A 24,055-nucleotide genomic window follows, 5' to 3' on the forward strand; every position below is an offset into this window, starting at 1 on the left:
TGTGACAAGATCTGGGTTGGACTGGGTCTCTTGAAGCTGTCAGAACCAAAACCTCACAAATTGTTCTTAGCTGTGTGAGGAAATCTTATGAGGCTGTGCCAGATCCACTCAAGACCTTCTCCCACATCCCAGCTGGGGCCTGGACATTTACTGTAGTTTGGTTGTAGTCCAAGACCAAGCTATGGGGTGGCCTGAGCTCCCAGGAGTTGATTCTAACTCTTGTACTCCAAAAATTTGGAAGACTTCATACACAGAGTTTTGGTTTCCTATTTAAGGGCATTGCTGCTCAGTTGTATTGGAGCCTCACAGAAGAGCAGTGTGGGGAGTGAGGAAGCTTTGTTAGCTCTTGCTTGTTGCTGGCTAGCGAGGAGTGTGCTGTTCCCAGTGCTGGGTGACAGCGGTATCTCAGGAATGAGAAGGTGCCAGAAACCCAATGAAATGGCTCTTGCTGCTTTGCAGGTGGATCACATGACACATCACATGGAGGCAAGCGAGCGCTCCATGCAGGAGAGAATCCAAAGGCTGGAAGCGATCCGGCTTGGGCTGGAAGAGGTAAGAGTGAGTGATCCAGGTCCATGTGTGTCAGGGAGTCATTGGGTGTGGTGGAACTGCAGTGGCAAGAATGTGCTGACAATATTTCAACAAGGGGATTTTACAGAATATTTCACTATTGGCCTCTGGGACTCCCTGTGTTTGCTGTGGGGTACTGGGGCTGGCAGACAAAGTGACTGAGGCATAGGTTAATTTAATTTCTCATTTAAACAAAAACTCTTTCTAGTGAATAGTGGTGGAACAAGTCAAACGCTGTCCTGGATCAGAAACTGGGTAAGACAGAAGGGCTTGGGCACGCAGTCAGGAGAATTAAATGTTGCCTGCAGCAGTGATGTATTTCCCTTTGAGCTAAGGCCCCTGGAGAACAGCTCCTGCAGGAGGGGTTGCATTAGGGAACTGAGAGAGTAGGAACACAAATGTTATATAAAATACTCTATTTTCATTTTGATTTGATTATTGGGTTTTTCAGCCCCTGCCCTTGTCCTGGCTGTTGCTCCCTGGTTCTAGAACACTGTATCTGGTGCATTCGTGCCTGCACCTGAAGCTTGGTCTGTGAATTAGATGACTAACCAAGGCAGCCTCAGGATGGGCTGGGAGTGATGGACCCTTTTACTTCTTGCCTGAGGGAAAGGAGCATCACTTTTAGCCATATCCTATCCATGGTCTGAAGCTGGGGTATTGGGTGGAATGTGTATCTTGTCTGTTTGTGACAGGAGTTGAGCCGAGTCAAAGCAGCAGCATTTGCTGAGCGCGGTCAGGCTGAGGAGGAGTTAATCAAAGTCCGGGGCCAGGCCAGGCTGGAAGAGGTAAGACCATGACCCAGCTGTTGGGACTGTCTGTGGAGGAGGGAGCAGATTTGTCTTTCTATATTATCCTGAATATTGATTGCCTCGTGAGGGAGAGTAAGCCTGAGATTACTTCATCAAGTGACACTTTCCATACCAAGGTGTTTCATAATCATCACCTCTGTTCCCAGTGACCCAATGCATTCCAACTTGTCATATACAGAATTAGGGGTTATGGTGTAAGCGAGAGTCGTTCTAATTGCTTATGCTCATGACAGACAATTGGACCCCTCTGCTGTTGTGTATCAACAGTCTTCATGTACTGTTGCAGTTCTCTACCTTGTTAAAATTTTCCCAAATGGCTGTTGCTATTGGACAAGAAATACTATTTTCTAGACTTACAGCCTGTGAAAACTGGAATGAAACCAGCACACAGGGTGAGTTGTCCCATATGTAGTGTATCAGGTACCTTCCTCAAGCTGCTCTAGCACCTTACATCTCAAGCTAAAATGCTTTATGAGCTTATAAATACACACACACTCGCACTTCACCACTGCACGAGTGCAGTGATGTCTGAGGTAGGATGCTGCCCAGCCGTTTAGGACAGGAATTGAGGAAGAATGCTGCGTCAAACTTAAATAGACCCAGGTGTTGATTGTAAATACCAGAACTGGGGTTTGTCCAGGACTCTGGCATTAACAGGCGTACCCCTGTGAAATGGCCATTGGGATCGTCAGTAGGTGGTTAGGACTTTGCTTTTATGTCTCCTCCAAGAGACAGCCCTTCCACAAGAACACTGCCTCTGTCAACAGAAAGAGGCACTGATCTCTGTTCATTTCAAGGGATGCTTGTCCCTTGGTGACCCCCTGCCACCACTTACAGCAGCATTTCCACTTCCCATCCAAATACTGGCTTAGCCAGTCCCTAGTTGTGATCCTGGGCTGGGGAGAATTCTCTTGTGTTTTACAGCAACAGCGCCTGGATCATTTGGAAGAGAAGCTACGGCTGATGACACAGTCACGTGATGAAGCTCAGAACTACTGCGTCCACCAGAAGCAGGCAGTGGGAGAGGCTCAAGTCAAGGTTGGCCACCTGACCCTGCAAATTGAAGGGCTCAAGAGGCACGTGGAGGAACTACAGCAGGTACCAGGCCAAGGGGGATTCCAGTCTTGATGCGGAGCTGTATGTTGAGGTTGCTGGTCTCTCATGGGTCTGTCCTGTGTATGCTAGGACCTGAGTGGCAAGGAGCAGGAGAAAGTGGCTGAGGTGAACAAGGTGAAAGTAGAGCTGCAGGAGCAGCTTGGACACTTGCAGGCAGAAAGAACAGCACAGGAAGGGCTGAGAGAGAAGATCACAGCCCTGGAGAGGCAATTAAAAGGTGATGGACATGCATGTTGGGTGACTTGGTACAGTCTGCACCTGCTTTGCAGGGTGTAGTATGGGCTGTCATGTCATCATTAGCCCTGCCCCCATGGTCTTAGAAAGTCAGAGGCTAAATGGTACCTGCTGCAACTCTTTAATAACACTTCCTATTCCTTTCTGGCTCCCAGTTGCTCTACAGACAATGAATTAAATTGCACAGGGCTCCGTAAGTGCCTCAGGATTCTTATCCCCATTTCACGGATGGGATGCTGAGGCTCAGAAATGAAGTGCATTGATCACCTTCAAATAGCAGGGGAGACAGAACATAGGTCTCTTGATCTTCAGATCTGTGACCATAATGGCACATAAATACCCGAACGTGTTTTTCCCCCACTTCCTGCCATCAGTGATTTGTTGGGCTTACTGGGTAGAGCTAGAGGTAAAGGTCTCTAGCAGTCTGTGCTGTGTGTGTTACTGCTCTGCCTCCACAGGCGTACTTCCACTGCAGCAAGTTATTCCTGATACAGACCCCATGATCCAAGGGACAGGCCCACTCCTTATACTAACATGGTTCTTCTTGCAGTGTTATCAAGTAGCCACCGGGAAGCCCTGATGGACAAAGACAGTGAAATCTCTACTCTCCAGGAGAAGCTGAGGATGAGAGAGGCTGAGATCTGCAGGATAAGGGAAGAGGAGGCTCAACGAGCTAGTTTCCTGCAAAATGCCATCTTGACCTATGTGCAGGGCTCCCCACTTAGAGCCCACAGCCCTAGGAAATGAGCCTGTATTCTAAGGAATCCCAGATGCCTGCTGTCAGGAATGGGGCAGTGGTGTGGGTGGGTGGGAGGGTGGAGCTCCTTCTATCGGAGTAGGCCAGTTTCTCAGGAAAGTGGTGTTACTTCTCTCTGAAGCACAGAGGATCACAAACACAGAATCCCTCAGGCCCTTCAGAAACTCCACTGCTGGCAGCAGCAAGATCTGATGAAAGCAACTATCCAAGATTGGGGAAGGGACAGCCAGGGCTGAGTTCTCCTCTTCACCATGTTCTGTCCTGTCTACACTAGAGCTTGTAACATCCTTTGAAACTGTTTTCATGTCCTCTCAGAGAACGTGAGCCTGACTGTTTCTGTACCACACACTGATACTATGTCATAGCATGCTGGGAGAGAGAGGCCAGCCTGTAGCACTGATTTGGGTGCTGTGGCTGTTCACAAGGAAAATCTTGTCAGCACTCAACAGGGAAATTGTTAAAAACAGCTCCCATGCTTGGAAGCGCTCTATATCACTGTAGGTAAGGTAGAGTGACCTCAGATACTATGGTGATGGGTGACACAGATATACCTGTCATAAATAAAAACAGCCATACTGGGTAATGAATTTCTGATTATGGCTGAAGACCCTAGAGTGCTAGTTGATACTGAAAAGTAGGGAATAATCTGTCTCTGCTCATTGTGAACCACTGTCCTAAACTGGGGTCTTTTTAACAAGACAGTAGCTGAGAAAAGCATTTTATTCCACATTTGGGGGTGGGGGTAGGAAATCACATGGGATATTTTAAAGTGACATTCTGCAAAGAATGAATGCCTGGTTCCACAAGGTCCTGAGTAGCCAAGCAGTGCCTACAGCAGTACCTCAAGTTATATGAGGGTTGCGTTCCCACACATCCTCACATAACTTGAATTTTGCGTAAGCCGGGAGGGGAGCTTTTTTCCCAGTGGAACGCACGTTCTGCAGCCAGGGAAGAAGCAGGAGCACCTGGAGCTCCTTTTGAAAGGTAAGTCTTGGGGGGGGGGGGGGGGGGAGTTGGGGAAGATTAAACCTGGCGGTGGGTTGGGGCCATGGGAGGGGAGCAGAGGGGTTACGCCTGGGGTAGGTTAGGGCTGGAGGGGCAGCAGGTGGGTGGAGGTGAGCCGGGGCCATGCGGCTCTGCAGGGAGTTTGAGCCAGAGCTGCACGTGGGAGTAGTGAGCCGGAGCTATATGGTGGGGGGTGAGCAGAGCCGGGGCCATGTGGGGTGAGGGGAGGAGGTTTGAACTGGAGCTGTGCAGGGCTGGGTGATTGAGCCAGGGCTGGGGTAGTGGGATTTTGAGTTGTGCTTAACTCGCGTTAATGCAAGTTAAACGCAACTTGAAATCACGCATTTTGAGGGATTACTGTATTTCTTTGACTTTGAACTGGTGGAGAGGATGCGAGTGGATTTTTTCCCCTGGATTTAGAATTTCAGAAAACAATGTGTAGGAGATGGTGAATGATTTTATAGTAATTTTAATGCACATTTTTAAAACTACGATGAAAGTGAAATACATGCCCTTCTCTCTGGATTTGGTGGGGGGGAGGTCTATTTGTTTTGTTGGGTTCATTTTTAAATAAAAAGCTTTTGTGTTTTGTTATAAGACCAAGCAATCATCAGCTGCATTGAAAAATTTGAGGGCTTAACATTTGTTTTTAATTGTTTTGTTGATATCTGTGATGGCCTTTCTACAGGGAGACCTTCTGGGTTAGCCAGTAAGCTGTGTGGGAAAAGTAGTGAAGGGCATCTAGAGGCTACAGAGATTTTGAAAGCAGCTAAGACCAGAAGGGGCCTGGAACTAAACACCTATGGTAGTTGTTCAGTTCCAGGTCTCTCCTTGAAACTCAGAAGAGGCCTGTGAATTTCAGCTGTTCAAAACAAAAAAGCAGTCATGTAGCACTTTAGAGGACACCAAATGAAATTAATGGGTAGCAGGTTTAAAACTAATAAAAGAAAGTTCTTTTTCACACAGCGCACAGTCAACATGTGGAACTCATTGCCAGAGGAGGCTGTGAAGGCCAGGACTATAAGAGAGTTCAAAGAAGAGCTAGATAAATTCATAGAGGTTAGGTTCATGAAAGGCTGTTAGCCAGGGGGTGGGAATGGTGTGTAGGCTGGGGATGGATGGCAGGGGACAAGTGGCTTGAACATTGTCTTTGGTCCACCCTCTCTGGGGCACCTGGCACTGGCCACTGTCAGCAGATGCAATGCTGGCCTAGATGGACCTTTGGTCTGACGCAGTAATGGCCATGTTCTTATGTTAAAGACTAACAAAATAATTTATTAAGTGATGAGCTTTCATGTAGCAGACCCATGTCTTCAGATCTGGAAATAGTGCTGAAAGTGAACTGGCATGATGAATATATAGCAGAGAGAGAGCAAAAAATGAGGTGGGGAGGAGAGGGAAGAAAATTACTTACTGCAGGTGTCTAGTAAGTGACTTGCTTGAGTTCACTACAGATATCAAAGATGGAGAAGCAGTCTTTGTAATGCTTAAGGTAATTGCTATCTCTATTAAGACCAAGACACAAAGTGTCAAATTTGAAAATAAATTCTGGTTCAGATGCCTCCTTTTGTAAACTGGTGCTAAAGTCCTAAAACAAAGAGACTTTAACTCCAGATTACAAAGGGAGACATCTGCACTGGAATTTATTCTCAAATTCGACACTTTGTGTCTGTGTCTTAAGAGATAACAATTGCCTTACACGTTACAAAGACAGTTTCTCCATCTTTGGTATTCATAGTGATCTCAGGCAAGTCACTTAATAGACACTTGCAGTAAGTAATTTTCTTCCCCCTTTGCCTTGCCTCCTTCTGTCCTATTTAGCTGATTTGTCAGTTTTCATTTTTTTCCCTCTCTTTCTTATGTATTTGTTGTGCTAGTTCACTTTCAGCACTATTTCCAGATCAGAAGAAGTGGGTCTGCCCCATGAAAGCTCATCACCTAATGAATTATTTTGTTAGTAGTTAAAGTGCTACATGACTGCTGTTTTGCTTTGTGAAGATACAGACTAACACTACTTCTCTGACTGTTCAGCTGTAAAACAGTAGCTGTAATTATGTGAAAGGCCAGAGTCTCAGCTGCTCAAAATGGAAAACCTGTCTTCTGAGAGTTCTAGTAGGTGGGCAAATTAAAGGAAGACTCCTGACATGACGCTTCTTAGGCTGTGCTCAGGTTTGAGCTGCCACCTGGGTAGAGAGAGCCTTTGTAGGGGGCTAGTTTCAAAGCCTAGACTCCAGCATGAGTAGGCCTCTACCAAATTCACCACCATGAAAAATGTATCACAGACTGTGAAATCTGGCTTTCCCAGTGAAATCTGTGTGCTTTTACCCTATACTATACAGATTTCACAGCGGGAGAGCAAGGGTTCCCAAATTGGGGGTCCTGATCCAAAAGGGAGTTGCAGGAGTGGGGATGGGGTGGCAAGGTTATTTTAGGTGGTTTGCAGTATTGCTACCCTTATTTCTGTACTGCCTTCAGAGCTGGGTGATTGTAGAGCAGTGGCAATTGGCCAGGCATCCAGCCTTGTAGGCAGCACCCCTCCAGCAATAGCACAGAAGTAAGGGTGGCCACACGGTATCATGCCAGCCTTACTTCTGTGCTGCTGCTGGCAGCAGCTGTGCCTTCAGAGCTGGTCTCTAGCCACATTAGGGGGAAAATGCAGTAGCAACTGTACTATCTTTAAAGGTTCCTGGCCTTCAAGGCCATTAGTAGCAGAACAAAGAATGAACAAAGTCTGTTGCAGAATAGCACCTCTTTGCTGTTCTCCAAAGCTGAATTAGAGGTAACTCTCTCTGCATTATCAGTTTGTCCTAAATTAGTATGCAGAACTGGTAACCTGTGAGCAATAAAAACATGGAGAAAGTTGGGTTATTGCTTTGAGTTATAAGAGGAAGCAGCATACCAATCTTGGTGGTCCTAGCTGTTACCATTTAGGGGCAGTTCTTGAACAAATGGCTTGACAGACAGACTTGCTTACAGACAAACTCTTTCAAATATATAGTAGATGATTTACTCAATTTTTCTGTAGCAGTTTGTGGATGAAAAACAATTTAGAGGTTAGATTTAGGTTTAGATGGGGAGTGGGTGTGAGGTGCTGAAGTCAATCTCATCATCCCTGGGTAATACTCAGTTGGAGAGGATCAGTCATAGTCCAAATTCCATGTACCTTTAAAATGTTAAAACTACTGTAAATGTGGATGTTAAATACACAGAGTGTGTGTCTGTATTGCAATAGTCTTTTGCTCTCAGTATCTCCAGTATGGACCACTAATACTATCCAGCTCCCTATCAGGTACATTGATTTCTGAGACAGAATTAGTGGGCGGTGTCTAGAGCACTCAGAAAAAAGGCAAAGAGTAAGCTACTCTCATCCTTAACTGATGCTACTGTTTCATTACAAAGAGAAAGGCAGAGACTATGATAGCAAGTCTCTGTCCACGTTTCCCTCTGAAGCTGGGACAGCAGCTCCTGCCTTGTCTTAGGCACACTATCAATGACAAGAGTTTGTCAACAGAAGCTTCAGTAAAAGTCCTTAATGACTGTAGTGGCCTCCTAGGTTCTGGTGTGCTTACCTGGGTGGAGTACATTAGGGGGTGGCAGTGGCATCTTAATTCTGTTGGTATCCTAATTAGCACAGGAAAGAAAGTGCAGTTTGCACTAGATTCTGAAATGACTGAGGCCTGGTTCTGTTAGCAGCTGAGATCTGTCTGGATTGATTTGCCCCCAGTACAGCTTCACCCTCCAACCCTGCAATAACCATAGGTACTAGTGCATGACCTGCTTCCTTACAAGCTGGGCCTTTCTGCACTTTGAGGCTCTCTATGACACATGAGTCAGGGAGGGATGTTTGGCTTTGGGTTGGAGTCCAAACATTGGCCTGACTGCAGGTGCTGTGCGTGTGCAGGAGGTACATTGGGCCCGGGGAACTCATTGCCACGTGAGCCAAGGGTGAGTTGGGCCCTCTTATTTCAGGGTCTGAGCCAAGCAGGCACGACGGACCCGGTGCCCGCAGTTACCCATCGGGCTGGGTGTTCTTGTCTGCTCCGCTGGAGCACCTTGGCAGCCCGGGGCTGAGGGGACGGAGAGCAGCCGCCTGCGGGCGAAGGCGCGCTTGGCTTCCCGGGGCAGCGTGGGCTGAGCCGGCCGGGGGCGGAGGCTGCAGCCCGCGCCCCCCCCCAGGCTCCTGCGCTCGGCGCGTCGGCCCCGCCCGGCGCCGCTCGCTGACTGCGGCGCGTCGCAGAGGCGCCGCCATCCCGGGGCAGATGCAGGCGATCAAGTGTGTGGTGGTGGGAGACGGGTGAGCGCTGGGCCGGGCCGGGCCGGGCCGGGCGAGGGCGGGGTGGGGCTGGCCTCGGGCGACAGGGGCCAGGTAAAGAACCGCCGGTAGCAGCGCCGCGTTCCCCCGCCCTGGTGCTCCCCGCCAGGGCACATGCATCCCCCGCCGCGTTTCCCCGCTCCGGGACCCCCCAATCCTCCTTTGTGTTGCCCCCCGCCGGGCCCCTGCAAGCCGCTGCACCCCTTCAGGTCCCCTGCATCGCCTGTGCCCTGATCACTCGCCGCTTCCCCACGTTGTCACCCCCCATCATGCCCCCTTAGGCCTCTACTCCCACCCCCTCTCCGTCCTGTGCCCCCCAGGCCCTCTGCTCCGTGTCACCCTTGTCACGCCCCTTCAGGCCTTTGTCCCCCATCGTGTGCCCCCTAGGCCCTGTGTCCCCCACTTTGTCAGCCCTTGCCATGCTTCTTTAAGCATCCTCCCCTGCATCCTTTGTGCTCTGTGCCCCCCCATCTGCTGCACTCCCACTCATGTTGCCCCCCATGCCCCTTCAGGCCTCAGCCCCTCCCATATCACATATGTCCCCCATTCCATCCTGTGCACATTCAGGCCTCTGGCCCCTCCCTGCATCCCCTATGACTCCTCTGTCCTCTGCTGTCCCCTTTCCCTGTAGTCTCCATCTCCTGCCACATGCCTGTCCTGTACTGCCTCCATTTCCCCACCCCAGCACTCCCTCGCAACCTCCTAGCTCTCTGTCTCCACCTGCTGCAACAGCCCCCACCTGCAGTGCCACTGTTCTGTCCTCACTGTTGTGGCCCTTTCTGCCTGCCCCACAGCACCCCTTGACTCTGTCCCTGTCCGCCCCCGACCCTCTTCTCCTCTGGTCCTGTGTCCAGTGTTCCCTGAGCATTTGGGTGACCACCCTAGAGAGATTCAAATGCTGCCCTGCTGATTAGCAGAGCATCCACAGCTGGCTGCGTGTGTTTCTGCTAGTGGTCCACATAACAAAACTTATTCCACACATGGGTGGAAAAAATTAAAGGGAATGCTGCTTGTCTGCCCCTCCTGCAGAGTGCATTCACCCCCAGCCCTGTTTTTCCCCAGTTCTTTAGCCTTCTTGGCCCTATGGCTCCCTCCCTAGCAACACACCCCTGTTCCTGGGATGCACCTCCCAGGCTGTATTTCTTCCACCTGGCTACTTGTGTTCCTTCCCTAGTAGTGCAACCCCCCAGTCGTTTGTATTCCTCCTTTGCAGTGCACCCCCCGGCCAGGTATCCCTGACCCCCTTGGCCAGGTATCTGCTGCCACTGCAGTGTGTCCCTCTGGGCTGTCTTCCCCCTTCAGCAGCACATCCCCTCCCAGCCATGTGTCCCTCCCCAACCCCCAGCAGTGTGCCCTCTCAGCTGTGGTTGCCCCTGGTTTTCTCCCTCATTTTGATGCAATCTCAGGAAATTGGTTAAATCACAGTCACAGGTGAGGGGAGAATTTGGGAATCCTTCATAGAATTCTAGGGGTGGAAGGGACCTCAGGAGGTCATCTAGCCCAGCCCCCTGCCTAAAGCAGGATCAACCCCAACTAAATCATCCCAGTCAGGACTATGTCAAGCTGGGACTGAAAAACCTCTAGGGATGGAGATTCCACCACCTTTCTAGGTAAAGCATTCCAGTGCTTCACCCTCCTGGTGAAATAGTTTTTCCTAATATCCAACCTGCACCTCTCCCTCTGTAACTTCAGATAATTGTTCTTTGTTCTCCCATCTGTCACCACTGAGAACAGTCTCTCTCCATCCTCTTTAGAGCCCCCTTTCAGGAAGCTTAAGGCTGCTATTAAATCACCATTCACTCTTTTCTTCTGTACACTAAATAAGCCCAAATCCCTCAGCCTTTTTTCATAGGTAATGTGCTCCAGCCTCTTAATCATTTTGGTTGCCCTCCGCTGAACCCTCTCTAATATGTACGCATCCTTTCTTTACTCAGGGGCCCAGAACTGGATGCAATGCTTCAGTTGTGCCCTCACCAGTGCCAAGTAGAGGAGAATAACTTCTCTAGATCTGCTGGAAATGCTCCTCATGCACCCCAATGTGCTGTTAGCCTTCTTGGCTACAAGGGCACACTGATGACTCATAACCAGTCTCTCATCCACTATAATCTCCAGGTCCTTTTCTGCTGCCCTGCTACTTAGCCAGTCAGTCCCCAGCCTGTAACAGTGCTTGGGATTCTTCTGTCCCCAGTGCTGGATTCTGCACTTCTCCTTATTGAACCTCATCAGATTTCTTTTGGCCCAATTCTCCAATTTGTCTAGGTCACTCTGGACCCCATCCCTACCCTAGAATGAATCTATCTGTTCCCCTAGCTTAGTGTCATCAGCAAATTTGCTGAGGGTGCAATCCATCCCCCTCCTTCAGATCATAAATAAAGATGTTGAACAATACTGGCCTTAGAACCAGTCCTTGGGGCATGCCACGTAAAACCAACTGCCAACCAGACATTGAGACATTGACCAACACCCGTTGGGCCCATCCATCAAGCCAGCTTTCTATCCATCTTACAGTCCATGTATCCAATTCATACATCCTTAACTTATGGGCAAGAATGCTGTGGGAGACTGTACCAAAAGCTTTGCTGAAGTCAAGGTATATCATATCCATTGACTTTCTCATGTCCACAGAGCCAGTTATCTCATCATAGAAGCTAATCAGATTGGTCAGGCGCGACTTGCCCTTGGTGAATCCATGTTGACTACTCTTGGTAACGTTCTTTTCTTGATCACTTGCCCCTCTTCCAAGTGTTCCAAGATGCTACCCATCCATCCCATCTCTTTATCCTATTCCAGCAGACACCTACCTCCACTTCTGAGTTGACCCCAAGTCCTGTTTCATAGGATCTGCCTCCCCTTCCTGCCATCTCTGTGTCCAGCCCATCCTGCCCTACCTCTAGATCACCCTGGGGCCTTCATATCTTTTTGTGCTCTTTCCCTGCCCCAGCTTCACCTGGTGCCATGTCCACTGTTCAGACAATTTCCCCAGCTTACCTTCATGTTGTCTGTATCTTGTCCCATTGGACACCCACCTAGCCCTTGGGGCAGACAAAGGGCTAGGCAGGCCTCATGAGAACATCTGTGGTCAGTTTTGGGCAGCCTGACTCTGTATAAATTGCGGTGAGAGAAAGGGTGTAAAAATGATTGGATGAGCTCTTTGAGGTGGTTATTTACCTCATGTCCCTACACTCCAACATCTATTGGTTGAGATAATATGTAGCAACTTCCTGTGAAACAGGTGGTACTGGCCACTGCTGGAGACAGGAGATGAGGCTGGATTCTTATTGTTGGTACTTGCAGTATAATTACACCCAGGGTCCCAACCCGTTGGGGCAGGGGACTGGACTCGATGGCCTCTCAAGGCCCCTTCTGGTCCTAGTGTTCTAGGATTCTATGATTCTGTGGACCACTGTACAAATATAGATTAGGTGAGATGCTGTGCCCCAGAGAGCTGACAGTCTAAATAGACACAATGTACAGAGAGTTGGCTGGGGACCTGGGCGAGAAAGGAGATGTGACTTGTCCAGAGCAGTCAGTGGCAGAGCCAAGAAGAAAACAAGGTCCCCTGGACCTTGGTCATATGTACTGCAGTAATGCCTGTACATCGGCCGTATGATGGACAGAGTTCTGCTTCAGTGATTGCATTCCTAAGTGGGATGAGAAAACAATGGTGCTGGAACTATTTTTGGGGTGTGGGTGCTGAGGTGCACACTCCTTTAGACCTGTTGTGATCAGGTTGGCAGCTTTCTCTGATTGCACTCCATTGCTTCAAATGGTGGCTGGTCCAGTGAGTCTGAGAGAATTGGCAAACCTAACTGCCCCAGGCTGGGGCCACAGCTGGTGGCAGTTGCAGAGCCTTGGGCTAGCGGTGGGACCCTGGGGCTGGTGAGCTGCAGACCATGTGTGTGCAGTGGGACCCCAAGGCTGGCAGGTAGGGCTGGAAAGGGGTGGCCTATAGGCCAGGAGCTGGAGGAGACCGCAGTGGGGCTGGCTGCCAGATACAGGGAAATCGGGTGGGAAATTGGGGGTGCTGTAGAACCTTTCTACATCTATATGAAAAAATGATTCCATATTCTCTTAGTGCTAGAACTAGGGTGCAGGGTACGCTGCTGCACTCCCTGACTTAAAGTCGTTTCTGTAATGTACAGAGTTTAGTTTGGAGCAGTAGCTCTCAGCACCCCCATTATATACATTTTTCCAGCACCTTTGCCTTGACATATCAGAAATGCTTTCCATAACGGTGCAACAAGGACAAGTTGCACCATGTGCAGTGCAAAGATGGAGAAGGCAGAGGCTGTGTGCATTTGCTGAAGATGGAACGGGAAGCCATGTGATTCTAATGAAGCCCCATTTTGGTTGGGGCTTGTGGTACTGTAACGGCTCAGGCCAGGGCCTTGGAGGCTGTCCAATTTTCAGTGATGTTGGTTGTGCCAGTAAACACATGGGGTGGGGAGGTGGCACTATTTGAAAGTGGTGTGTTAGTTAAGAATAGCTCCCTGTTGGAGCATGGTCAGATGTGTCCTGGGGACACTGTATGGAGTGAGTTTAGGCCCGGTCCGAAATCCCTAGTGTGCTGGAGTCTGCAGGGCACAGCTCTACCTTTTCATTGGCTACAGCTCCTACTTGCTGCTTGTACCTTTTTCTCCTATGGCCTCCCCCATCCCACCGCATCAGACTCTGTCCCTTTCCCTTTCTGCAGGGCTGTGGGGAAGACGTGCCTGCTGATCAGTTACACAACAAATGCCTTCCCTGGAGAGTACATCCCCACAGTGTGAGTATGGGCCTGTACTTTTTTTAACAGTTATGAAGTAGGGGAGCGGAGACTGTGATGATTCCAATGTTACTTCTGCTAGTTCCAGCCCTGGTGCCTCTGGGCTTGCTGCATCAATTGTGAATGTTAAAATATTGCTTGAGCCCCAGCATCTTACATAACAAATTAAATACTGGACGATTTCCTTCTGTTTCCCCTTCTCCCACCCCAAAGGCCTGAGGTCCTTTCCTGGGGCTCTTGTTGTCACTAACAGGGATTCTTTCTGTGGCAGGTTTGATAATTATTCTGCCAATGTCATGGTGGATGGGAAGCCGGTCAACCTGGGTCTCTGGGATACAGCAGGGCAAGAAGACTATGACCGGCTGCGGCCACTCTCATACCCTCAGACGGTGAGTGGGCTGGCCTCATTCTGCTCCCTGTAGTGTGGGCAGGGTGGTCTCTGGGTATAGTCCATTACTTTTCTTTCACAGGTTCTGTTTCTGAAGCTGGGCATTTGTGTTCACATCACTTGAGATGCCACCATGAGGTCTTGTAGGGTGAAAAGAATAGGTGCGTCTCTCCCCCTGCAGCCTATCCAAGTGGCTGCTGCTTTCTGGGCTACTTTGAACAGCAAAAGCTGCAATTGCAGTTTGTTTTGGGGTGTTTTCAGGCCACTTGTGTGCTGAGAGGTTCTCGGGTGAGCAAGTGTGAATACAGCATGGTGGTAGCTGAGGAGCTGCCTCCATAGAACTGTCATATTTGATTTTTCAATTGAGGGATTTCCTTCCCCTTCCCCAGTGCTCTGCAGAGGGTGGGGCTAACCTTCCCTGACTGATGCCCCTATCAGTCCTTGGTTTTGCTGTTGGATTCTTTCCTACTGGCTGATGTGCCTGTCCTCTCACAGGATGTCTTCTTGATCTGCTTCTCCCTGGTGAGCCCGGCCTCGTTCGAGAATGTCCGAGCCAAGGTAACTCGCTTTCTTCCTTTTGGGGAGGGGGAGGAGCAGCAAGGTCCCTTCCCCCCCCCCCCCCGAGGGAAAGACAGACAGACCATTGCTGTACAGTTTAATCTTGTCATGGGCAGCACTGGAGCGTGGCACAAGCATGGTGTGTGGGGAGACCAGGGTCAGCAGAGTTGGATGCATGTAAGTAGCCATTGCTGCCCCTCGGAGACAAGGCTGAAATCTCCCAAATGGAGTTTTCTCCTGCCCTCCTCCTATAAAAAACAGGAGGGAAGGCAACTGCGGCCTGCAGAGAGGCCTGAGCCACACCTGCCCACTCTTCCTTTAGCTGTGTCCCTGCCTTTTGAAATCTGAGGCTTACGTAAGGCAGAGAGTACTCTGGAAACAAACATGGGGGAAAGGGAGGCAGCACGGTACAGCAAATGGGGCAGGAGGCGTGTCTAGTACCTTAGCTGTGTCACCGACATGCTGTGCAGCTGTTCCTCCCCACGCCTCAGTTTCCCAATTTGACTAAGTTTTGTAAAATGGTTTAAAGAGCTACATATAAAGCTGTTCTGTGCGCTGTTACTAGTATTTTAGATGCCTTGGGGCATTACATCCCTAATAAATGAGCAACTGATTCATTATGCTATGTGATTATTTCCCCAACTATCCTTGCCAGTTCTCAGTGAACAACTCTATTTTAGTGGTACCCAGAGGTCCGGCACCACTGCCCCAATACTCCTATCATCCTGGTGGGCACCAAGCTGGACTTGAGGGATGATAAGGACACCATTGAAAGGCTGCGTGATAAGAAGTTGGCTCCTATCACCTACCCCCAGGGCCTGGCCATGGCACGGGAGATTGGTAAGTCTTAGGCACCTACTCTTGCATGAACTGGAGTCCTTCACTGGGCCTGGCTTGTCATTTCCAAGTGGGGTGGGGAGCTTTTATCTTAACACTTGAGAGCCTAGCTGTTGACCTGGACACTACTGTGCTAGGCACTGCAGAAATGTGGAACAAAAAGACATTCCCTGCTCCAAAGAGTTTGAAATGTAAGCCAGGCTGTGCTAGGTTAGGAATGGCTGTGACAGATCTCTCTTCTCACAGGGTCAGTGAAGTACCTGGAGTGCTCAGCCCTGACGCAGCGGGGTTTGAAGACAGTGTTCGATGAAGCTATCCGTGCTGTGCTGTGCCCCCCACCTGTGAAGAAGCCTGGCAAGAAGTGTACTGTGTTCTGAGTGTTGGTGAGGGGCTGACTCAGCATGTCCTTGTCATCCTCCTCCAACAGATTGAGTGGAGGGGCCCATGATCTGTTGGGCCCTTCCTCACGTATGAAGTCAGTGTTTTTAAATGTCTCTTTGATTTAACGTCAGTGTTGATGTGAAGGGGCAGTGGGGGTGGGAGGTTCAGTGGATGCTGTGCAGCCCCCAGGGATGAGCAGGGGAATGGCAGGATAGCGGGATGCAGCTCTCCTTAACTTCAAGTTGAAGAGGCTAACACACCCATTCTGTGATGGATACACCTCTGCTTGCAATGCACAGGGGCAGACAGGTGGGGACAATCCCTAAGGGGGGTGGGGAGGGACCACTGTATAATAGCTTGTGAATGATAAGACCAACCAGAAGGGTAGGGGAGCCTCCTGACCCCAGCCTACTGCTGGTGATACTTAACTAACTGGTGCACTAACAAGATGTGCCAGAGACTTAGGGAGTCAAGTCAGATAACTCCAGGAGTGGTAAAAATAAATAGGCATCAGAGGCCGAAGAAATAACTATAAGGTGCTTTATTTGGGTACTAATCACTAGTCAAGCTCAGTGAGTGAAACAGCCCTGTGCGCACAGTGCCTTTTACAGTACTACCCTGGGTGTGGCTCCTTGCCCATCAGTCATAGCAGAAGGATGTTGAGCAGGGGCTTCTCCTCCTCCATCCAGTCTCTGCAGAGCAGGGCTGAGGTTTTTGCTGCTTTCCCCCCCCACACCCATCAAAAGCCATGATGGAAGCAGTGAGGAATGGGATAGCTACTCCCTCCCTTTCCCACTCGGGGTAAGGTGCTGGGCTTTATGGATTTGGGGGTTAGAGCAAAGACAGCTCCTGTTTTGAATCATCCTGTAGCGTGACAAGATAAACACCTTTTATTTTGGTACAATAAACATTCTCCATTGAAGGAGTGTGGAGGCTTTATTCAGAACAGGGAGTGTGGCTTTTCTGAGGAAAATATCCTTGCTTCCAATCAGGGAATGACCTGCTCACCTACTGCTCCCTGCTTATAATCTATGTCACTCACTGTCTCCATCACATTTAGAAACAACAGGGTGCAAATGAAGGAAGGAGTCTCTCCTTGCGGGCCAGTGCAGATGCAGCAGCTTAGGAGATGAGAAAACCCCCATCAACGAGCAGTGAGGCACCTGTTGTCATAGCACTCTTGTCACTCAGCAGGAAGAGAATACTGTTCACCACATCATCTACCTCTGGAATAAAACACAAAGAGAGCAACAGCTGAGGCAACCCCCTTCAAGTGCACTAGCAGCAGGAAAAGAAACCTACGCATTGCCAAGAGCCTGCTATCCCTCTGTGTTGCAGTTGGCCAATAAGGAGACATAGCTGAGGAAGAGAACTCCTTCCCCTGGGCTGTGCCCAGTGCAGTGAATGAGACTGCGTAGCTGGTCCCTTTGCATTCAGAAGCCTTTGCTGTGTTCCCAGAATGCATGGTTGGCTAAAGACTGGATCATAGCATGGATTGTTGTTACTCTCCTCATCTCTATTGGTGGTGGTTGGGTGGGTAAAAATGCCCCCCTGCCTACAATGAAACAAACCCTGTCAGGAAGACTTTGGGGGAGGGAAGAACCACCATGATTGGTTCTTATGCTCTCCAAGTAAAAACACTGTCACTGCTTCAAGGATTGGGCCAAAGACTGAACAGAGCTGTGCTACTGCTTTTTGGCCTGGAGGGCCTGAGGCAGAGAGAGGCAGATATCCAGGGCTGAGCACCCAGTAAGTGCAGATGAGCTGAATGTGAAGCCAGCTCCCCAGCAGAAAATCCTCACCACTGACCTGCAAACTTCCCCAGAGGAATTCGCTTGATCATGGCAGCAGCTTTCTGAGGCTCACTCCAGTTAATTCGCCCCATCTCCGTCATAACTACTGTGGGGTTCACGCTGTTCACTCGGATCTGTCACCAACAGCAGGATATTAAGCTACTAAACTGCCTGAGAGAAGCCGCCTCTGCTTGCTCACTTCCACCCTGCCTCAGCCATTGCCCCTTCTTTGCTCTCTTGCAGAGTTGGGGTCTTACCTTGTGGGGTCCCAGCTCCAGAGCCATCACCTTGGTCAGCATATCTAGGGCACTTTTTGTAGAACCTTCAATAAAACCCAACAGAAGGAAGAGGCTGAACAGATGGCACCTGGGCTGGATCACATGCATATGGCACCCATACCCGGCCCTGTGCTAAGTCAACATACTCATTGCACCCATAACCACATTCCTGCACTTGTGGCTTCCAGCTATCCTCACTTAGGAATTAAGGGGAAGGTCTGGAAGATGTTGATGCTGAGACACTCACAATAGACAGCATGATCCTGTAGAGCCCGGTGAGAAGCCTGGCTTGAGACATTCACTATCGCTCCTGGCACCCCCCGTGCAATCATCTGCCGAGAAATGATCTGAAACAGCACAGGAGAACAAGTGAGGGCAGGGGACAGGATGTGATGCTCTCTCAAGGTCCCTTCCACTTCTGTTATTTTATAATTCTATGACTCATCCAACCTAGCATGTTGGTGCCTTCTTCGGGAATCAGAACAGCTTGCCAGAGCAGGAACTCTAGACTGCCCAGCTCTGAACTAAAAGACATGTTCAGAACGAGGATGTGCAGCAGGATCAACTGCAGCAAGCACAGCCTGTACAACATTCACAGATGAGGTCAGGCTCTTAGGAAGCCTCACAAGGAGCAGCAATGCAGGCACAGCTCCTAATGAAAACTTTTATTTCTGTTGCACGTATAGCTTCAGGGAAGTTGAAATTCATCAGCTTATCCCTGGCTCCATCCCACTCCGATTCACAGCCCCTTCTCACCTGAGAAACATGAAACACAGCCCGAAGATTTATGTTGAAAGACCTTAAAAAAAATCATTTTCCAAGTTAGAAAAATCACAACCTGGTGGTAGAGAGGGAGAGGCTGGGTGGTTCCAGGGCCTCAGAAACATTGGTCAGTCTGGCTGTGTCTACACTAGCCCAAAACTTCGAAATGGCCATTCTGAAGTTTACTAATGAAGTGCTGAAATACATATTCAGCGCCTCATTAGAATGCTGGCAGCCGTGGCACTTCGAAATTGACGCAGCTCACTGCCGCGCAACTTGTCCAGATAGGGCTCCTTTTTGAAAGGACCCCACCAACTTCCAAATCCCCTTATTCCTACCCGCTGTTAGGAATAAGGGGATTTTAAAGATGCCAGGGTCCTTTCGAAAAGGAGCCCCTCTGGACGAGCCATGTGGTGGCGAGCCACGTCAATTTCGAAGTGCTGTGGCTGCCAGCATTCTAATTAGGCACTGAATATGTATTTCAGTGCTTCATTAGTAAACTTCGACATGGCATGGCCATGTTGAAGTTTTGGGCTAGTGTAGATGTAGCCTCTGTGAAAGTAATTGGGTGTAAACTCCCATCCAATTGGCTAGAGAAGTTTGACCCATGCAGCTAGTCTTATCTAAACACATTGGCATTTGAGCACACCTACATGCTATATACCTAGCAATGATCACTCACAGGAGATGAAACAAGCTGTTGAGCTGCCACCTCCCCCAGAGTCAGAACTTGAATGGTTTCCTGTGGGACCCTCTCCTGACATTGTCCTTAATTAAAGAAGGGCCCAGGCCTGAGCCAGCGGCCCCTCTTAGGCCAGTCAAACCTTAACTTTGTTACCACATCTGATCAGTCCATCACCCCTCACAGGGAGAGTACCAGTCACAACACATCTGGGTTGTTTTAGCCCCTTTTTTCAGCCACCAACTGTCCAAGCTGTCAGTGGCACTGAACAGCCAGTTGGTATAGTGTGCCACAGTACAGAACCCCTGAGCTCAAGCGGTCCACCTCCTGGGATTACAGGCCCATGCCACTCCGCACATAAACTTTTAAAAGGCTTCAAAATATCAAAGAAACCTCTTACAAAACATTTTAATAACATTGAGATGCTGCTGCTTCCTCAGTCCAGAATTTCACCCTCTAGCCCTCTGATGGTGACTGGACTAGCAAGTGCCTGCCTGTTTCTTACTCTGGGTACTAGCCATAAATCAAACACTTGGAGTGCTAGACATGCACAGCCTTTTCTGCTTTACTTTGGGAACAAGGTGCAAAGTGTTCCCTCCAAGAAGGAAGGAAATGTACCTCTGTGCCTGTGAGCACTCAGTTTGAAAGAGGGATTACCAAGAATCTTCTGAAGAACAACTGTTTGTCATGGAACTGTACTAAAAAGTAAGCAATTTCAATTTCTTACCCAAATAAGATCTCCTTGAATTTCTGAACCCTGTTCTCCATACCTGCACCATCTTAACCTGAGACTCAGATTAAGGCAAGTGAAGCCCAGTTGGTGTCTGGGGACACCCACGGAAGTGGTGTAGGGAATAGAGCAGCTGAACAGTAGGGGGCACTCACCTGTCTGGGTTAGTTCTATCAAAACCAAGCAGTTGTGTAGTACCTTAAAGACTAATGATTTATTTAGTAGGTAATAAGCTATTTTAAGACCTGCTTCATCAGATTTTGGAGCAAAATTGAGAATACAGGGTACATATATGTATGTAGAGGGGGGAGAAAAAATGAGGGATCATCTATCATTAATAGGACCTGTGGAAGGAGTCAATTAAGTGGGAAGGGTGCCAGCCTGCAAATACCAAAGGTGAGGAAATTGTCCTTGTAATGCATGATAATTGAGATCTCTGTTAAGCATCAGGTTAAATACGTCAAAATTGCAAATTAATTGCAATTTAGATGTCTCCCTTTGTAATCTACTAGTAAAATCCTTTTGTAACAAGATGGCTACTTTAAGGTCCATTATTGTATGTCCTGGAAAAGTAAAGTGTTCCCCTACAGGTTTGTGTTTATTTGTGTTCCTGATGTCTGATTTATGTCCATGTCTGGGATAAATTGCCTAGGGTGGTTGTAGACTCTCCATCACTGGAGATATTTAAGAACAGGTTGGATAAATATCTGACAGGGATGATCTTGATGGTGGTTGGTCCTGCCATGAGCGCAGGGCACTGGATTTGATGACCTCTCAAGGTCCCTTCCAGTTGAGTGTTCCGATTCATCCTTTGGTGCAGGGAGTGTACATGGCACAGGTGCATTGCTGGCACGTATCATGGTAGTGTATATGCAGGTGTATGAGCCCCTGATGGTGGGGTGGATGTGGTTAGGTCCAGTGACTGTCTCTCTAGTATAGATATGTGGACAGAGCTGGCAGCAGGGTTTGTTGCAGGGTTAGGTTACTGGCTTAGTGTTTCTGTGGTATGCTGTGTGCTGCTATTGAGTATTTTCTTGAGATTAAACCCTAATAGAGTCCTGGCCTTCACAGCCTCCTCTGGCAAGGAGTTCCACAGGTTGACTGTGCGCTGTATGGTAAAGATCTTGTACATTTATGTCTTTCTAAGTGGGATTGGAGCAGATACAGTTGTATTTTAGGGCTTGGGTGTAACCTAATGTTAAGGGGCTGGCTTGGGGAGACAATAGGGGTTCTTTTTCCCTTTGTATCAGTACAAACCCCTGGGTCTAATACATTTTACCAGTGGAACAAAACCTAGTGTGCCAAACTAATAAAAAAAAATACTTTGGGTGAGGCCAAAAAGATTCATTTAACTCCCAGGGAACCACGGGACTGTCTTGTCTCCAGCAGCCTTTACTCTGTGTTTATTATAACAGAGGCCAGTCTCCCCCTTAGTACTTCCCAGCCTCACTCCATTCCCTCCCCTCCTCAGGCCCCTGGGTGCCAGGCCTCACCTGTCGAAGGCCTCCTTGGTCACCTCCAAGAAGGGCTGCAGCACAGCCACGGCAGCGTTATTTACCAGCAAGTCAATGGCGCCCACCTTGCTCAGCGCTGCCTCGGTGGCCTCCCAGTCAGCCAGGTCTACGCAGAGCGTCTCAATCCCGGCACACTGCGGGGCAGCGGAGAGCGCACCAGGGTGGGGCCCGGGTCGCTGGAGGCCCACTCAGGGAAGGGGTGTTCCGGTTGCGGATGGGGGCGAGGGGGTGCCTCGCTTGGTCGGCCGGACTATGGGGGAGGGAGCCGTGGGGACTGGCAAGGGCTGGCCCCAGGGATAGGGAGCCCGGCGGGTGTCCGGGTCGCGGGGGGGGGAGGGGACGGGGGGGCCGCCCCCGGGGGGGGGGGGTGACTGGGTCGCGGGGACGGGCCTGGTTACGTGGGCTGTCCGGACCGGGGGGGGGGGGCGGCACTCGCAGGGGCCAACGCTGGCGGCGCGGTCCGTTACCTCCTGCGCCAGGGTCTCCAGGTCCGCCCGCGTCCGGCTCAGTGCGATCACCTGGGCCCCGGCCGCGCTCAGCGCCAGGGCCGCGGCCCGGCCGATTCCTGCAGGCGAGAGGCGGTCAGGGCCGGGCCGGGCCGGGCCGGGTCCCCGTCAGCCGGGGCCCTACTCACCTTTGCCTGCCCCGGTCACCAGGGCCCGGCGCCCCGAGAAGCTCCGGTCCGGCTCCATTTCCCGGCGCGTGGGGCGGGGCTTGAGCACGGGCGGCCCCGCGCGGCGCCCTACCCCCTGCCCGGACACCCCGAGGTGACGCCCCGAGCAGTCTAGGGCCCCTCAGCCATTGGGCCAGAGTCCGGCCGGGGGCGGCAGAACAAGGGGCCCAGCCGGCCTGGGTGACACCAGGCTTCGGGGGTGTTGCAGAACTGGGGCAATGCTGAACTTTGCTGTGGATGGAGGAAGGGGCACATCGAGCCCCATGTTTTACTGCAGCAGCCAGCGGCGATACCGCAGCGAGCTAAGGGAGGCAGAGAGCTATGTTGATGAGGCTTTCTGGGACATAGCAGGGCTGTCCCACCTCCAGTCTGAGAGCCCCCATGCTGTTAAGGAGGATGAAAGGCTCAGGGAAGGAGAGCAGTCAATGGCAGCAGAGGGAAACCATCCCATAGTTGGGACCCTCCTTCCAGAGGGTGCTATGGTATCCTCTCGTGCCAAGGATACCTCTCCGCAGGAGGGAACACCAGTTGTTAGGAAGAGGCAGGTGTTAGTAGTGGGTGATTTGATCATTAGAAATATAGATAGTTGGGTTTGTGATGACTGGGAGAACAGTATGGTGACTTGCCTGCCTGGTGCGAAAGTTGTGGATCTTTCGAGGCCTCTAGACAGACTCATATGCAGTAGTGGGGAAGAGCTGGTGGTCGTGGTACATGTAGGTACCAATGACATAGGGAACGGTAGGAGAGATGTCATGGAGGCCAAATTTAGGTTGCTAGGAAGGCGACTGAAATCCAGGACCTCTATGGTGGCATTCTCACAAGTGCTTCCAGTTCCACGCGCAGGGCAAGGTATGCAGGCAGAACTTCAGAGTCTCAATGCGTGGATGAGACGATGGTGTAGGGAAGAAGGGTTTAGATTTATTAGGAACTGGGGATGCTTTTGGGGTAGGGGGAGCCTATACAGGAAGGATGGGCTCCACCTAAACCAAGATGGATCCAGACTGCTGGCATTAAACGTTAAAAAGGTCGTAGAGCAGTGTTTAAACTAGGAGATGGGGGAAAGCTGATTGGTGCAGAGAAGCACGTGGATCAGACGGAGACTTCTGTTAGGCGAGACTCCATTGATAGAGATTCTCTAGAATTCAGTCAGAAAGAGAAGAAGGGAGATGATAAGTATGGGCCAGATCATATGAGAAAAAAAATCACATATAAAAGAATCCAATACGTCAGGGAAGGGCAGGCATATGAACAGTGGTAGTTTTTTAAAGTGCTTTTCCACAAATGCTACAAGTCTGTCTAATAAGATGGGTGAATTAGAGTACCTTATATCAACGGAGGAGATTGATATAATAGGCATCACGGAAACCTGGTGGAATAAGGACAATCAGTGGGACACAATCATACCGGGATATAAAATATATCGGAAGGACAGAATAGGTCGAGCATGTGGCAGAGTGGTACTGTATGTGAAAGATGATATAGAGAATCAAATGAAATAAAAATCCTAAATGAATCAAAATGTTCCATAGAATCCCTATGGATAGCAATTCCTTTCTCTGATGGGAATATAGCAGTAGGGATATATTATGGACCACTTGACCAGGACAATGATAGTGATGCTGAAATGCTAAGGGAGATTAGAGAGGCTATCAAAATAAAAAAATCAGTAATAATAGGGGATTTCAATTATGCCCATATTGACTGGGTACATGTCACCTCAGGAAGGGATTCAGAGAGAAATTTTTTTTATGCCTTAAATGACTGCTTCTTGGAGCTGCTGGTACAGGAACCCACAAGGGGAGAGGCAATTCTTAATTTAGTACTGAGTGGAACACAGGATCTGGTCCAAGAAGTAACTATTACAGGACCGCTTGGAAATAGTGACCAT

At 49.8% G+C, this 24,055-nt stretch overlaps 3 protein-coding genes across 10 annotated transcripts in view; 2 read left to right on the top strand and 1 right to left on the bottom strand.

The window, feature by feature from the left end:
* Positions 1-4,472, top strand: part of LRRC45 (leucine rich repeat containing 45) — a 30,672-nt gene extending 26,200 nt beyond the window's left edge. For all 6 annotated transcript variants that reach the window (XM_075014271.1, XM_075014272.1, XM_075014269.1 and 3 more), the window contains 5 exons: positions 460-552; positions 1,266-1,358; positions 2,307-2,480; positions 2,568-2,715; positions 3,283-4,472. In XM_075014271.1, the coding sequence (XP_074870372.1) occupies positions 460-552; positions 1,266-1,358; positions 2,307-2,480; positions 2,568-2,715; positions 3,283-3,479 (705 nt within the window). In that variant the 3' untranslated portion in view covers positions 3,480-4,472. The remainder of the gene's footprint in view (positions 1-459; positions 553-1,265; positions 1,359-2,306; positions 2,481-2,567; positions 2,716-3,282) is intronic.
* Positions 4,473-8,604: 4,132 nt separating this feature from the next.
* RAC3 (Rac family small GTPase 3) lies at positions 8,605-16,107 on the top strand. Of its 3 annotated transcripts, none has more exons than XM_075014197.1 (6): positions 8,605-8,788; positions 13,500-13,571; positions 13,843-13,960; positions 14,455-14,517; positions 15,198-15,361; positions 15,601-16,107. In XM_075014197.1, the coding sequence occupies exons 1-6, from the start codon at positions 8,754-8,756 to the stop codon at positions 15,662-15,664; spliced, it is 516 nt and encodes a 171-aa protein (XP_074870298.1). In that variant the 5' UTR covers positions 8,605-8,753; the 3' UTR covers positions 15,665-16,107. The 3 variants fall into 3 exon arrangements, with proteins under 3 accessions (XP_074870298.1, XP_074870296.1, XP_074870297.1); XM_075014195.1 differs by having other exon boundaries at positions 8,609-8,788; positions 15,198-15,357; XM_075014196.1 differs by having other exon boundaries at positions 8,609-8,767; positions 15,198-15,357.
* A 154-nt stretch (positions 16,108-16,261) lies between these two features.
* On the bottom strand, positions 16,262-22,287 carry DCXR (dicarbonyl and L-xylulose reductase). Its single transcript, XM_075014194.1, has 8 exons — positions 22,129-22,287; positions 21,962-22,059; positions 21,474-21,628; positions 18,563-18,605; positions 18,054-18,153; positions 17,786-17,850; positions 17,545-17,662; positions 16,262-16,961 (listed from the first exon to the last, which is right to left on the bottom strand). Exons 1-8 carry the CDS (start codon positions 22,184-22,186, stop codon positions 16,858-16,860), a joined length of 741 nt encoding a protein of 246 aa, XP_074870295.1. The 5' UTR covers positions 22,187-22,287; the 3' UTR covers positions 16,262-16,857.
* Positions 22,288-24,055: the final 1,768 nt, after the last annotated feature.

Source organism: Carettochelys insculpta, chromosome 20 (genome assembly GCF_033958435.1).
Source record: "Carettochelys insculpta isolate YL-2023 chromosome 20, ASM3395843v1, whole genome shotgun sequence".
Taxonomy (NCBI): Eukaryota; Metazoa; Chordata; order Testudines; family Carettochelyidae; genus Carettochelys; species Carettochelys insculpta.